This window comes from Mytilus edulis, chromosome 3 (assembly GCF_963676685.1).
Source record: "Mytilus edulis chromosome 3, xbMytEdul2.2, whole genome shotgun sequence".
NCBI classification, from domain to species: domain Eukaryota; kingdom Metazoa; phylum Mollusca; class Bivalvia; order Mytilida; family Mytilidae; genus Mytilus; species Mytilus edulis.
Genome location: NC_092346.1, coordinates 29,151,629 through 29,165,204, shown reverse-complemented (window position 1 = coordinate 29,165,204; position 13,576 = coordinate 29,151,629). Strand labels below are relative to the sequence as shown.

Below are 13,576 nucleotides of genomic sequence, written 5' to 3'. Positions count from 1 at the left end.
TAGCCAATCAAAATATTTCAATGGAAGATATAAAAAAATACCTCACATACACACAATCCTCATATTCTGAAAACGATCTGCGCATCAGACAATTTTTTTCCATTACATTTATTTGTGTCCGAAGCGCTTTTCTTGATACACCATCTTGACCGCACCAGGCCGAATATTTAAAGATAAGAATTTATAAGGACCGAAGGTGTAGATAGATGTATGATAAATATATTATCAACAAGAGCAATAGACTTTCCCCGCGAAACAGGGTACTTTCAATGCAATGGTTAGTATACGAAAGCCAGCAAAAATATTTTTCAGAGGATACTATACAAACTGTTCCATTTGAAATAGTTAAGTTTGTGTCGTTTTTGTTATGCACGATAACAACTTTGTATCCGTAACTGTTGTCTTGCCGAAAATTTTGATTTTTTAACAATTTCTTCTCGCCTGCTACACTTTTGCATTTGTTGGTCTTTGTTATTCCTAAAACTAAAACTGAATAGATTTGCGATTAAACTTTGTAGTTGAATTGAACAACGTTGCAGTGAGAGATCACGGGCTGTTCCGGGGACTGGAACACTTTTTTCTTGCCGATCAATACTTTTCAAAAGGAACATATCGTCGACCCCCACCCCACCCCCTCTTTTATCTTGGATTAGAATTCCATTTTGAAAATGGCTGGATCGACCCATGCGTTTTCAGTGCACTCTATATTACAATTCCGTGAAAATAGTACCAGTCTCGGAACAGGAGTTAAAGCTCATGTTTCGAGCATACCAGTCCAAACCCAGGTTTATTGGGCAGGAGATAATTATCGACACCGCAAAAAAAAAACCAATCATACTTAATGATTCACATGATCTCTATTATACTAATTAGATAAAAGGAAAAACAACTTGGAACTCGTTATTCTCACATTTCAACTGAGTCTGACGAACAGTCAAAAATATATTTCCGACAAAAAAGAAGATGGTTGATAAATGGTTATTTTTAATATTTGTGAAATTTCATGAAGAATAAATAGCTCAAAACACCTTTCCGCTGTATTTCCTCATTCTCTTTAAAACAGAATGAAAGAGAAAAAGTATGCCTTAGCATAAACATGCTTACATGCTGCATGGTCGGTTGCACCTTTCCTAACACGAAGTATTGCCGAATTTTTTCTCAGCAATTCTCACAATCTAGGTACTGCAACGACATTTGCGATATTTTGTGTGTCTCGTGTTAAATTTATTTTTAAAATAATGTTAGTTCATTCTATCATAGTTCGTACAATTACATCATTTTCAACCTGAATAACACTGTATACAATAATTAATTCATCTACATAAGAACATCACTATTACATTAATTTATGGTTAATACATATCTTTAGTTAGAATTTTGTAATTTGTTGTAGTCATCTATATACACACATACATTTCAGGCAACAAGAATATAGCGCAACTTACATCAGAGGGGAATCATGAACTTAGGATTGATGTGGAGGACTGGGACGGAAACAAGCGTTATGCAGTTTATAGAGACTTTTCAATAGGCGGCGCATCTACAAAATACAGATTGACCATTAGCAATTACTCAGGAAACGCAGGTATATATAATAAAATATGTCGTGGTGCTAAAGAGCAAGTGCCCTGTCTATCCTTCTCCAGGAAACATTGCATCATTTGAAAATTCAAACTTTTAAATTAAGGTATATAGAATGATGATTCCCATGCACAATGTGCATTTTTGTGTTGCGTACTAAAACAAAACTCTTCGACTTCCCAATTGTGAATTTTCTATTTCTATGTAGCAACATTCCAGCAGCGCCTGCATACGGAGTATGCATCTCCCAAATGATACGATATTCCCGGGCTTGTATTTCCTATCATGATTTCCTTGATAGAGTGTTGCTGCTCGCAAGGAGGCCATTAAACCTAGAGGAACAAATCGTGAAGTTGAAGTCTTCCTTTTGTAAATCTTACGGACGCTATCATAAGTTGGTTGACTGTCATTGAATATCCGTTTCACCAAATATGCGATAGATTACTAATTTCCTAACTACAATTCCGTTCCCTTTTCACGAATGTGATATATCGAATAAGACTTTACCGGGTTTGTAATAACATGAGCAACACGACGGGTGCCACATGTTGAGCAGGATCTGCTTACCCTTCCTGAGTACATGAGATCACCCCAAGTTTTGGGTAGGATTCACTTTGCTTTGTCTGTAATATTCTTTGTTGTGTTTTGTGTACTTTTGTTTTTTTGTTTATTTTTAATCCATGGCGTTATCAGTTTGTTTTCGATCTATGAGCTTAAATGTCCCTTTGGTATCTTTCGTCCCTCTTTTTTCTAATGGACATGCCCCATCAACATATTTTTACAGTTTTAAAGATTTTGTCATAGAGATAGACATGTGTTTGGATTTTGTTTTAAGTTTAAAAGGTGTATGTGTGGTTTTGGTTCATGATCATTGCATCAAATAATAAATGGTAAAGATGACTTCTAAAATTAACTGTCACAACTCCAGGTAAAGAGTGGTCTTCTTTTATAAGAATGATTAGCTTCTGTGTAATTTTCATAAAACCGTCATCGCCAATCAAAATAACGTTAAAATTGATAATAAATTGTTATATTGACCAATTCTGGTCAATCTTATATACCATCAGAATCTATTTGTACGATATCTAAATAAACTCATCATATAAACGTAATGAGGCTGATGTAATAATTTAACGGATTTTTAACGTTTTCTTTTAATGACGACAAAATGAAAAACGCGTATTTACTTACTTTGTTTCTCAAACAACTTATGGTTTCGATAATTTCTAGTGCAGAAGTACAAAATGTGACCGGATTTTTTTTTCTCGTAGGAATAATTTTATAAAATTAAGAAGTTTTTAAAGGCCTTTATTATTACAGCTAGAGAAACACTAAAATCAATTTAAAAGGCACTTGAGTATATTGTACTTTAATATCCTTTAATTTTGGTATGGGTTATTCTTTTATGCCGAAGCATCAAATCTAAAAACAATTATTCAGCAGAAAATGCGGAGTTGAATACACTTTGATGTGTTGGCCATTTTGCATTTATATCTAACATTCAAAGGACAAGGTACGATAAGGCCTGTTTTTGGCTCCCCTATTTTCTCATTTTTCGAATTCTGTTTTGGAAAGCTACTTATTATGTTAAAACATTCCCTAAGGTTTGAAGTTTGTATATCTGAACTTCAAAACCACTAATTTTCGCAATTGGGTGATGTGAGGGGGGTAACTTTCTGTTATTATTCAAATATTGTAATTATTATTAATTTTGCAGGTGATTTTACTACAATTTTTTTAGTGCCTGCGCCAACGTGACCCAGGAATATGTTTTTATTCCAATGTCATGAGAACTGTTTTCGCTGTCTTAATCGCCATAATTTCCTCCGGGTCACGTAGGTGCACGCTATTAAATTTTATAAACAATGGCCAAAAATCGTATTTTTTCACTCTTTTGACATTTTTTATGCCCTTTTACCCCCTAACCTCACTAATTTTGAAATTAATGGTTTTGAAGTTCATCAAAACAAACTTCAAACCTTTTAACATGATAAGTACCTTTCCAAAACAAAATTTAGAAAATGAGAAAATAGGGGGGGGGGCAAAAATGGGCCTCATCGTACCTTGTCCTTTATATCAGGGTCTTATGTATCTTTTTAATCAAAATCAATCCCAAACTAATAAATGATTGACCTATGAACCAAATATCTCAAAAAGGAATTTTATAACCCATCAATATTTTTAGCTTATTTTGTTTCATTATACTAATTCACTACTGACTTAAAATATCAATTTACAAATTCTATATTTTTATAATTTCTCCTAAGTTCATCATTAAGAAACATTATCACCTACTATTATTAACCTTCACACAAGGGAAGAGCTGAAATCGGTCTTTTAACGCTTCTCATCGATACATGTACCTAACCATATTCAAATAACTACCTCGTTACTTTGAATAACGAAATTAAGAATAAACCATTTAAAGCCGTGTCCATTGATACAAAACTGAGAGGCAAAATATACAAGAGGGATATTCAAACTCATAAGTCGAAAACATGCTACTGATGCCAAAGCAAAACACAAAAAGGACCAAAAGACAAATAAAAGTTACCAAAACAAAACATAGAAACTTAAAGACTGAACATCACGAACAAGTATATGTATTGTTTAAATCTTGCAGGAAAAACATGCCGTACGTGGTTAATATTTCATACATTGAAATCTCGTCTCACACAATTCAATCAGTGTTCACTTGTATATTTTCTTCACTCTAATCTATGGCGCAGAGTTCACCACCGTTCCGTTCGTACTTCGTATCACTATACTAAATATGTATTGTAGTGTACTAAGTGTACGGAAAGGAAACGATCGCTGTACGGAGATTTTCTTCACTCATGATGATCCACCACTTGTTGGCATAACACCGCATATAGACAAAGAGTTACAAAGATTACATTTAATAAGTTAACATTATACTTTCTTCTTCGTAGATTTGTATAGGTTATGTAGGACGTATTAAAAAAAAGCCTCGGTTCGTTGTTTTCTGATGTTAGGGATGATTCGGCCGATCAGTTTCTTGCTTTCTTTTTCTTTTTCAGGTGACGGAATGAGCCAATTTAATGGAATGAAGTTCACAACATATGATCAAGATAACGACATGTATGGTAGAAACTGTGCTTCTCACTGCGGTGGATGGTGGTACACTAACTGTTGGAATTATTCATCTGTTGTCGCCATTCTAAATTGCCGATACACACAAAGAAATGATCATCATCAGGGTATTATATATCGCCCATTCGGAAAAACAAATCTGAAAAAATCCTCTATGAAGATTCGGAGATTGTAATAACAAGTCTTACTATCAAAAAATGCAAGCAAAATAATGTATTTTTAGTGTTGTTTTTTTCTCTACATTATTTTATTAAATACGTGTGGAATAATTATATTGATGAAAATATAATTTTATAAAAGAGGGGCGAAAGGTACAGTAAAACTCATAAATCGACAATAAACTGACAATACCATGGCTAAAAACAAACAGACAAACAAAAGTGTACACAAAATACAACATAAAAAACAAGCAACATGAACCCCATCAAAACCTGGGGTGATTGTAAGGGAACATGATAGTAATTTCGACATAAGGAACATTTATAGCGCATCCAAAGAGCTTACCTGGTCACACTCTTTATGTTAGTGATTGTTTCAGTTTATGTTGCTTGCTGTGGTCTTTCAAAAATGACCGCTCCCCTGTCAGTAATTGAGAAAGGAAAAATATTCTGTTGGTTCGGTCTTGTTGTTTACTATTCACATTGGATACTAACTTTGTTACTCTACTTGATTTATTTTTTTTTTCCTTTTTCTTATTTACAAGCTTCTACTGTATATTCTAATGAAAAATACAATGGAGCAAGAATTATTCTTGGGCTCAACTTTGTGATACTCCTTCATAAAAAATTGGGTGACTTTGGTTTAAGCAGCAACTATCCTATTTAAATGGGTTGATATCTTAAAAAAATAATATTTCCCCGGAAACACATTTTTACGCAAGAGACGATGTCAAAGTATTACTAGATTTATTTCACTTGACTGGGCTGGGTTTAACCGGTTCGCTTATAACAAACCAGTCCATCTATAGACAGGTGTTTTAGGATAAACTCATCAATGAAGTCATTCTTTTGTAAAATCCTTTGATGACACTGATAGGTGATTAGAAATCCATAATAATTAAAACGGCAATCATCCTTATCACACACATCTTCAAATAGACTGTCCTTATGCAAATTAAAACTTAAGCTCCGCCCGATCAGTTGAAATAACATTGGTAATAAATCAGTCAATAAACGTCATTAATCTCGAGATGAACTCTTTAGATAACTATATCGGTTATATTGACAGTTAATAATGTGCACATTCTGTAATTCATTTTTGGGGATTGTAAACCCTTTTTCTGGAATAATCGTCATGCGTAGATATGATAAAGAATTATGTGTCTACATCAAATATATCGGGACTCAAAGTCGTATTCCTCGGCTTTACATTCTTATTTGATATAATGCAAGCGCATTCATTGCAGCTAGTGTTTTCTATTTTAACAAATGTTTCTGCATACTTTGACCTTTCTTATCCAGTAATTTTTAGTTCTCATCTATAAACCTTCTGAAGAAAACAAAATACAGAGACATTGATATGTTGTGTTGCATAAACTTTCCTATCACGGTAGTTAATATTAAAACAGGGAAATGTTGTATGGTAGACAATTATCCATCAGACTCCAATAACGGGGATATAAATAGATATAAGAGGGTGTGGTATTAGTACCAATGAGACATCTCTCAATCCAAGTCACAACCATTATAGGTCAAAGAACAATCTTTAAAACGGAGACTTGGCTCACAACGAACAGCAAGCTGCAATGGGCCTCAAAAAATACTATTGTAAATTGTAAAACACTTCAAACGAGAATACCAACGGTCTTATCTATATAAAACACTAGAAACGAGAAACTTGTCTGTGACCGTTCAGCCTACCAAATCCTTGATCATTGGTTTGATATCGAACAAACTACTCGGTTGAAAATGCTTCGATTCATTAAGTCGGTTTAAAACACGTAAGCATCTAACATGAAGACAAACAACACTTACTAGTAATACCGATCTAAGGGTAATTGGAGTTGTAAAAGCTTGTCCGAGGTTAATAAATCTAATAAATAGATCATATTTTCTCAGACAAAATCAAAGTGCCAAAAATTAGAACTCAAAACGTCTTCTTTTATTTCATTGCATGGGTCAATCAGGTCAAGGTTCTGCGTTTTACCAAAACATATTTAATGATGATAGATTGGTCGGCCAGGGAAAACATTACAAGTATATCAGGACGAAAAAACGTTAGTGTGATATGAATATGGATGCGCTTAAATACCTGTCCTGTCTATCTAGAACAATTAAAAACGGTGAAAACATACTTGTCATATCTAAATTAACTGCATAACTGTCGATTGATATGTTTTACAAGTGACAAAAAGCTATGGTAGCTACAATATACCTGATTTTTATACTTAATATTACGTCGGTCCGTTCATCATTCTGGCCTTTCCAGGGTGAGAATCATATAATTTGATTAAGAAGATGAAAATAAATATAACAAGTAAAATCTCAGTTACTGAAATCTTAAATGAGTAAGACCGGGGCATCTACGGGAGAATCATTTCTTGCACCAATCTCTAAGCATATTCACACTCAATCAAAATGTCACAATTGGTAAAATTATAGATCAAAGAACTGTATCACATGTGGAGCAAGATCTGCTTACTCTTCCGTTGCACCTGATATCAGCCCCAGTTTTTGGTGGGGTTCGTGTTGCTCAGTCTTTAGTTTCTATGTTTTGGCTTGTGTACTATTGTTTTTCTGTTGGTCTTTTTCTTGTTTAGCCATGGCGTTGACCGTTTGTTTTCAGCGTACGAGTTTGCATGTCCCTCTGGCATCTTTCTCCTTTTTTTTCAAAGACCTTAGACTGTGAAAGCATGTATTTCCTTGTTGATTAAAAAAAACTAATTCATGATGGTAAAGACTCATTTCGCTGTTTGAGATGTTTTTTGTAAGAACTATATCTCTGTTTATGAAGTCTGAAAAATGTGAACTTGCATGAGCATAACGTGGTTAGGAGTGATATATGTAAACGCCATACGATGAAGCAGAAGGTTTGTGACTGCTGAGAAATTGGAATTTGACCATTAGAAAGGTGTGGTCAATACATTTGTCATTTAGTCTTGTTTGTAGTCATCAATATCGAAGAAACTTTCTATATATGACGCTTGCAATCCTACTAGTTACGGCTGTATCCTTAATCACTAAGTTCATTGGGCACATATATGACACAAGCACTCACTTAAATGTGGATTATTGATAGAATAGAATTCATCAATATATCTATCACTTGAGAGTTAAACTTAAGAACCGTTTGAGATGCTTTTTTCGTCTTTCAGAAGGTTATGTATGAGTTCTGAATCTTATGACCAAAACGTAAGGTTGCAACACACTCAGGCAAAGTTTTGAAATTTGTAGTATGCGACATTCAATTTGTCGGCCATTTCAAATGTTTGATCTCTAGCGTACCTCGTAAACATTATTTTAGAACAAGTTTTGGTTAATGGAGACATTTTTTAGGGTACCAAAAAGATCAAAATCCTGACAATACACCTTGTTTTGAGTCCCCGAGGGTATCGCATTCAAGTAGCTATAAGTATTAAAGAGACATACGGGTAAATGTTTATTTTTTTGGGAAAAACCATTAGAATATAAGGAAAGCTTCTCCCTCATGCATAGCTCCGATTCCTTTATTGGATGTGGCCCAATTTTGATTCCGTTCTGTTCTATCAGCTCTTCGTGTTTACACTCATTCGAATCAAGCATCAATGAAAAGAAAAAGTTGTCGACTGATACGGTGCTTTTTGTCCGCGATTTGCTTTTTGTCCGCTTTTGCTTTTTGTCCGATTATTTTGCTTTTTGTCCGATACTTTTGCTTTTTGTCCGTTGCTTTTTGTCCGTTTTGCTTTTTGTCCGATAATTTTGCTTTTTGTCCGATACTTTTGCTTTTTGTCCGTTGCTTTTTGTCCGTTTTGCTTTTTGTCCGATAATTTTGCTTTTTGTCCGACACTTTTGCTTTTTGTCCGTTGCTTTTAGTCCGTTTAGCTTTTTAGCTCACCTGGACCATAGGACTAAGTGAGCTTTTCTCATTTTCTCATTATTCGTCGTCGTCATTAATTTTTACAAAAATCTTCTCTTCTGAAACTACTGGCAAAATTAAAGCAAACATGGCCAAAATCATCCTTAGGGTATTTAGTTTCAAAAAAGTATCCGATGACCCCGCCCAATAATTAAGATGGCCGCAATGTCTAAAAGAAGAGCATCGTATAAAATGTAGATTTTGGCTTATATATCTGAAACAAAACCATAGAGACAATCTAACAAGGGATAAGAACATTTCGCCTCATAAAATAATGTGGACCAGTCAGAACTTTTCATGTGGGACAATATGAGCTCTTAAGGTCAAGTTACAGTAAATGAACGCCGTCTACCGGATTCCGCGAAATATTGCGACGTTTTGTACGAATTACGTCCCTTTGACTAGATTTTGCATTGTTGCAACCGGCGACTGTCCGACGGGACAACGGTAAATATATGATGTAAAGTATGCAACTTCTAGGAGAATTAACTTGCATGTTTGCTAAAATTGAAGATGAAGAAATACTGCAGAATTTTAAAAATGAATATGAAAAAAGTCATGAAGAAGATCTTCAAAATGAAAATCGCCAACTTGACGGGTATAGCATAATAGAACTTTGATAGCTCGCTAAGCAATTTAAACAGTGTGCATTTCTTCCTAAGTTGTGATTAGAAAAAAAAAACAGTATGGTCTCGGAAGTATTCTATATGTACGTAGTATGTCAAAACTGTCCAAACAAAAACCCTATATTCACTGGGAAAAGACATCGTTCGGCAGAAAATAAGCAGAAGGGGGGTACAAGTTTTAGACATTAATCATAAACTTTGTATTGTACGATTATACTAGATATTCCTTATTTTGAGAATTATCACTGACCAGTCGGAACAAGTAAAAACCTTTTCAAATTTAAGAAAAGGAAATGAACCGCATAAATATATACTGAGCATAAATTCTCCGCTGCGTGAGTCGTCAGTCAGTGAACGACGACAGATGACACAAAACGATTTTACATTTAAATTAATTAACCTTCGCCACGGTTGCAACAATCATTTAATATTTATACTTAATAAAAAAAAAATTGTATAACAAATAAACTATTAACAAAAGTGATGTTTCACGATTATTAACCCATCGCTACATTTTGCATTCTCCGTTTTTGTTTTTTGTAATGGTGTTTTCTTTCACGTCCGCAATTTTGTGGAAAGTTTCGAAGTCAAAAATAGAACACAAATCTTTAAATAGATACATGTATAAATAGCACATTGTTTGAAGAGTTAAACATGGAATATTTTCCTAATAAAAGAACATTCAGTGGATCCTTAAAAGAATTAATTTTTCTTAGTTTTGATTCGTATGGTTGTCTCCTCAAAGGAAATTGTAATATAGCCTATATGGGTAAGAAATTAACCGAATAAAAAATACACATGTACCCTGAAAGTCTATCGATCATATTACTATATGTATATCTACTAAAATCTACTAAAAAAATATGCACACACACTTTCTGTACGAAAGTAAAATGAAAATCCCGTAAGTAGTCAGTACTTCAATAAGACAATGCATCTAGACAACAACACCAGACAGAATAGAGAGGGTTGGAGGGGTCAGTCCTGATCCCGAAATCCCGCGCTTAAAAACATGAAATCCCGAGGTCCCGAATTTAAAAATTAATTAATCCCGACATCCCGAAAAAGAAATCCCGAATACCAAAAGCGTCGATCAATCCCGAATACCAAAAGCGTCGATCAATCCCGAAATCCCGACGTCCCGAAAAAAGGTCCTGCCACCTCTCAATAGATATGTACCCTGAAAGTAGCATCTCAACTTGAATATAAAATAGGACTGATTTCAATTCTATTTCACTCATAACTTGAAGGTCCAGAACGAGATTCTATCGATCAGGTCTATATCATACTACTTTTATATATCTACTAAAATCAACTAAAAAATATACACACACACTTTCTGTACCTAAAGTAAAATGAATATCCAGTAAGTAGTCAGTACTTCAATAAGACAACAACCAGACAACAACACCAGGCAAAAAAAAAATCAAAAGGAAAAGACATCGATGACGATATGCATATGTGCAGATGTACTATAACAAAACACACAATTTCCAGTCGTGTCTCAGCCTGTGTTTTTGTTGTTTTTCAGGGGGATTATTCTGGTAGGCAAATTAAACATAAATATGTAAATCTGTTTTTATGTCATGTCTCAACCTCCGTATGTTTTAAGTTTTCTTGTAAATGTTTTGCACGATGTATCACCTAGAAAATACAATGTACTACAAAGACAACGTCTCGAGAGAAAGCGAGATTCAGAGACAGAAGCACATTCCGGCATTTATTGTCACATGTAATTAAATCTAAAAAGGGATAGCAAATGATACTGGCGAATGAAAAAAATGAACAAAAGAAATAAAGTTGGCAAAATTATAAAGAATAACAATGGAAAATAAAATAATAATTTAATATAATACTGATCACAGACAAGAACCATGTACAGATTAAAGAAATAATTTAATGATAGAAGAATTTTACATTTTGTTTTGGAGGATTTCACAGAATAAGCGTTATATTTAAAGGTAAAGAACATTTAGGTACACACTTCATGTAGAAAAAAAAATGACTGGTCAATTCAAATGTTGTTGTAAGTGATGCAATATTTATCTTTTCCTGTTCCCCTAACTTCCATTTTTATTGAAGTTTACATCAATCAAAGCCTTACTTTAATTTAGTTTCCTGTTATTACTACCCCCTTCCCACCCTTTTTCGTCGCATGTTGTGTATCATGTACTGGTTCTGTATATGCTTCGAGCATACCCGTGAACGCTTTTGGAGTCAGAACCATTTAGTAAACTTCAACGTTTCCATAGACTTGTATACAATAAATTTTATACTGATAAAAAAGTTGTCAGTTTGTATGCGTGTTTCACTTGTTAACTTGCAGATGTATAAATAAACAAGAATTTGTAGAATCATTGATATAATGTTGTTTATATATGCGATGTTAAGCAGCAGTTTATGGACAGAACACGTTCTGTCGTGATATAGTACCGAAAACAAGCTTTTACATGTTCCGCTGCTTAAGTTACCAGTTTTTCAAAAAGTGGCTAAATCATATATCGGAACGGAGAAAAATGGAAACAGATGACATGCAAGATAGTCAACGAGATTTACGAATTAGTTACCCAAAAAGTTCAACTTTCTCCCATAAGAGCAAATATTAATAAAAATCAAAACCCTGACCACATGCACACCTTTAGTATTTGTACAAACGGACAGCAATGTGAAAACTTCCTAGGATTCAAACTGTACGAGGAGTTTTGCGGGAAAACTATATAGGTATAGAAAAATATGTATATCCATAATGGGACGGAAGGACGGAAGGACAGACGGACAAGGGTAACACAATATGCCCCCTACCCCCATTTTTAGTTGCTCAAATTTACTGAATTTTATCTTTGAATAATTAAATCAATCCATAATAGGAATGACTTTTCTATTTTTATGTTTTTACTATTTTTTACGTGTATGTACTTACAAAGTATTTTTGTCTAAATTAGTATTTGTCTTAAACATGTACATATTGATAATGAACATATTATTTTTTCAACATTTAATTTTCTTTAAAATACGTGGACATAAACGAGGGTCTGATTTAGGGTTTACGGAATACAGTATAACGGGCAAAAATTGCAAAATAAAAGGGGGAAAAAAGAAAAGAGAATAATGGGGTGGTAAAATATAAAGAATAAAGAATACTGGTAATACAAAATAAAACTAATGATAATTATCCAGACTCTTTGATATGATAACTAGCTACCATATTAGAAAACTGGGATTTAAACGCTAGTATTAGAGGGATATTTCCAGTGGCGAATCCAGAAATTTTCATAAGTGGAGGCCCACTGACTGCCTAAGAGAGGGCCCACTCTGATCATGCTTCAGTGGTTCTCTAAATAATCAACCATTTTTTTTCCAGACAAGGGGGGGGGGGGGGCTCTTCATTCGCCTTTGATTTCATTGGTTGTAATTTTTATTTTATCATGAATCAGATTTGAACAGGACTTGGGGAATGAAGGTAAAGACTGAATGTCAGTTTTAGTCTTATATATGTACTTTAATTTTAGTCTTACGTGTACATATATCACTGATTCAGTGGCGATGGTGAATAGCTATATATAGACACTGACAAGTCTTAGATACAATGTAACATTTTATAGTTTTGAATGTTTCTTCATCAGTTGACTAAAATTAGGTAGAGGTATGTTTTTATTTCCAACAGAGGAGCACTCATGCTCAACCTAGTATATCAGTTTGTGCATGAAGCGATTGATAGTTGCCAGACACTGAATGATTATACCACAAATTTGTGAAAGTTTTAACCTATGCATATATACTTTAAATACGATAAAAAAAATCATGTCTTTTTCAGGACTTCTGATCCAACCATGTAGAATGGCATGTTATTGAGATATGGTTCTGGTTGATGGATGTTCATGAAGGACCTGTAGTACAAAGTATATCACTAGATTGAGCTCTCTGTCAAAGTGTATTATTAAAGTGCTTTGCTTTGAGCTCGGTTCATTGTTATGCAATTCATTCTTTGTGAAATAAAGATTTTACAGACAACTCTCATGTACAAGGATGTCTCCAAGTATTATCATTTCTATGTACAATGTAAGTAACAGGGAGATAAAAGCATTTTTTGTTTGTTTGAACCAAACATTATTATACCCCACGCAACGAAGTTGCGGAGGGTATAATGTTTTTGACCCGTCCGTCCGTCAGTCCGTCAGTCCTGTTTCTTGTCATCGCAACTC

The 13,576-nt window shown here is 34.1% G+C and overlaps 1 protein-coding gene across 1 annotated transcript in view; it reads left to right on the top strand.

The window, feature by feature from the left end:
* LOC139515151 (angiopoietin-related protein 1-like) overlaps positions 1-4,870 on the top strand; it is a 51,809-nt gene extending 46,939 nt beyond the window's left edge. The window contains exons 7-8 of the mRNA XM_071304714.1: positions 1,421-1,585; positions 4,623-4,870. Coding sequence (XP_071160815.1) covers positions 1,421-1,585; positions 4,623-4,870 — 413 coding nt within the window. The remainder of the gene's footprint in view (positions 1-1,420; positions 1,586-4,622) is intronic.
* The last annotated feature ends 8,706 nt before the right edge of the window (positions 4,871-13,576 follow it).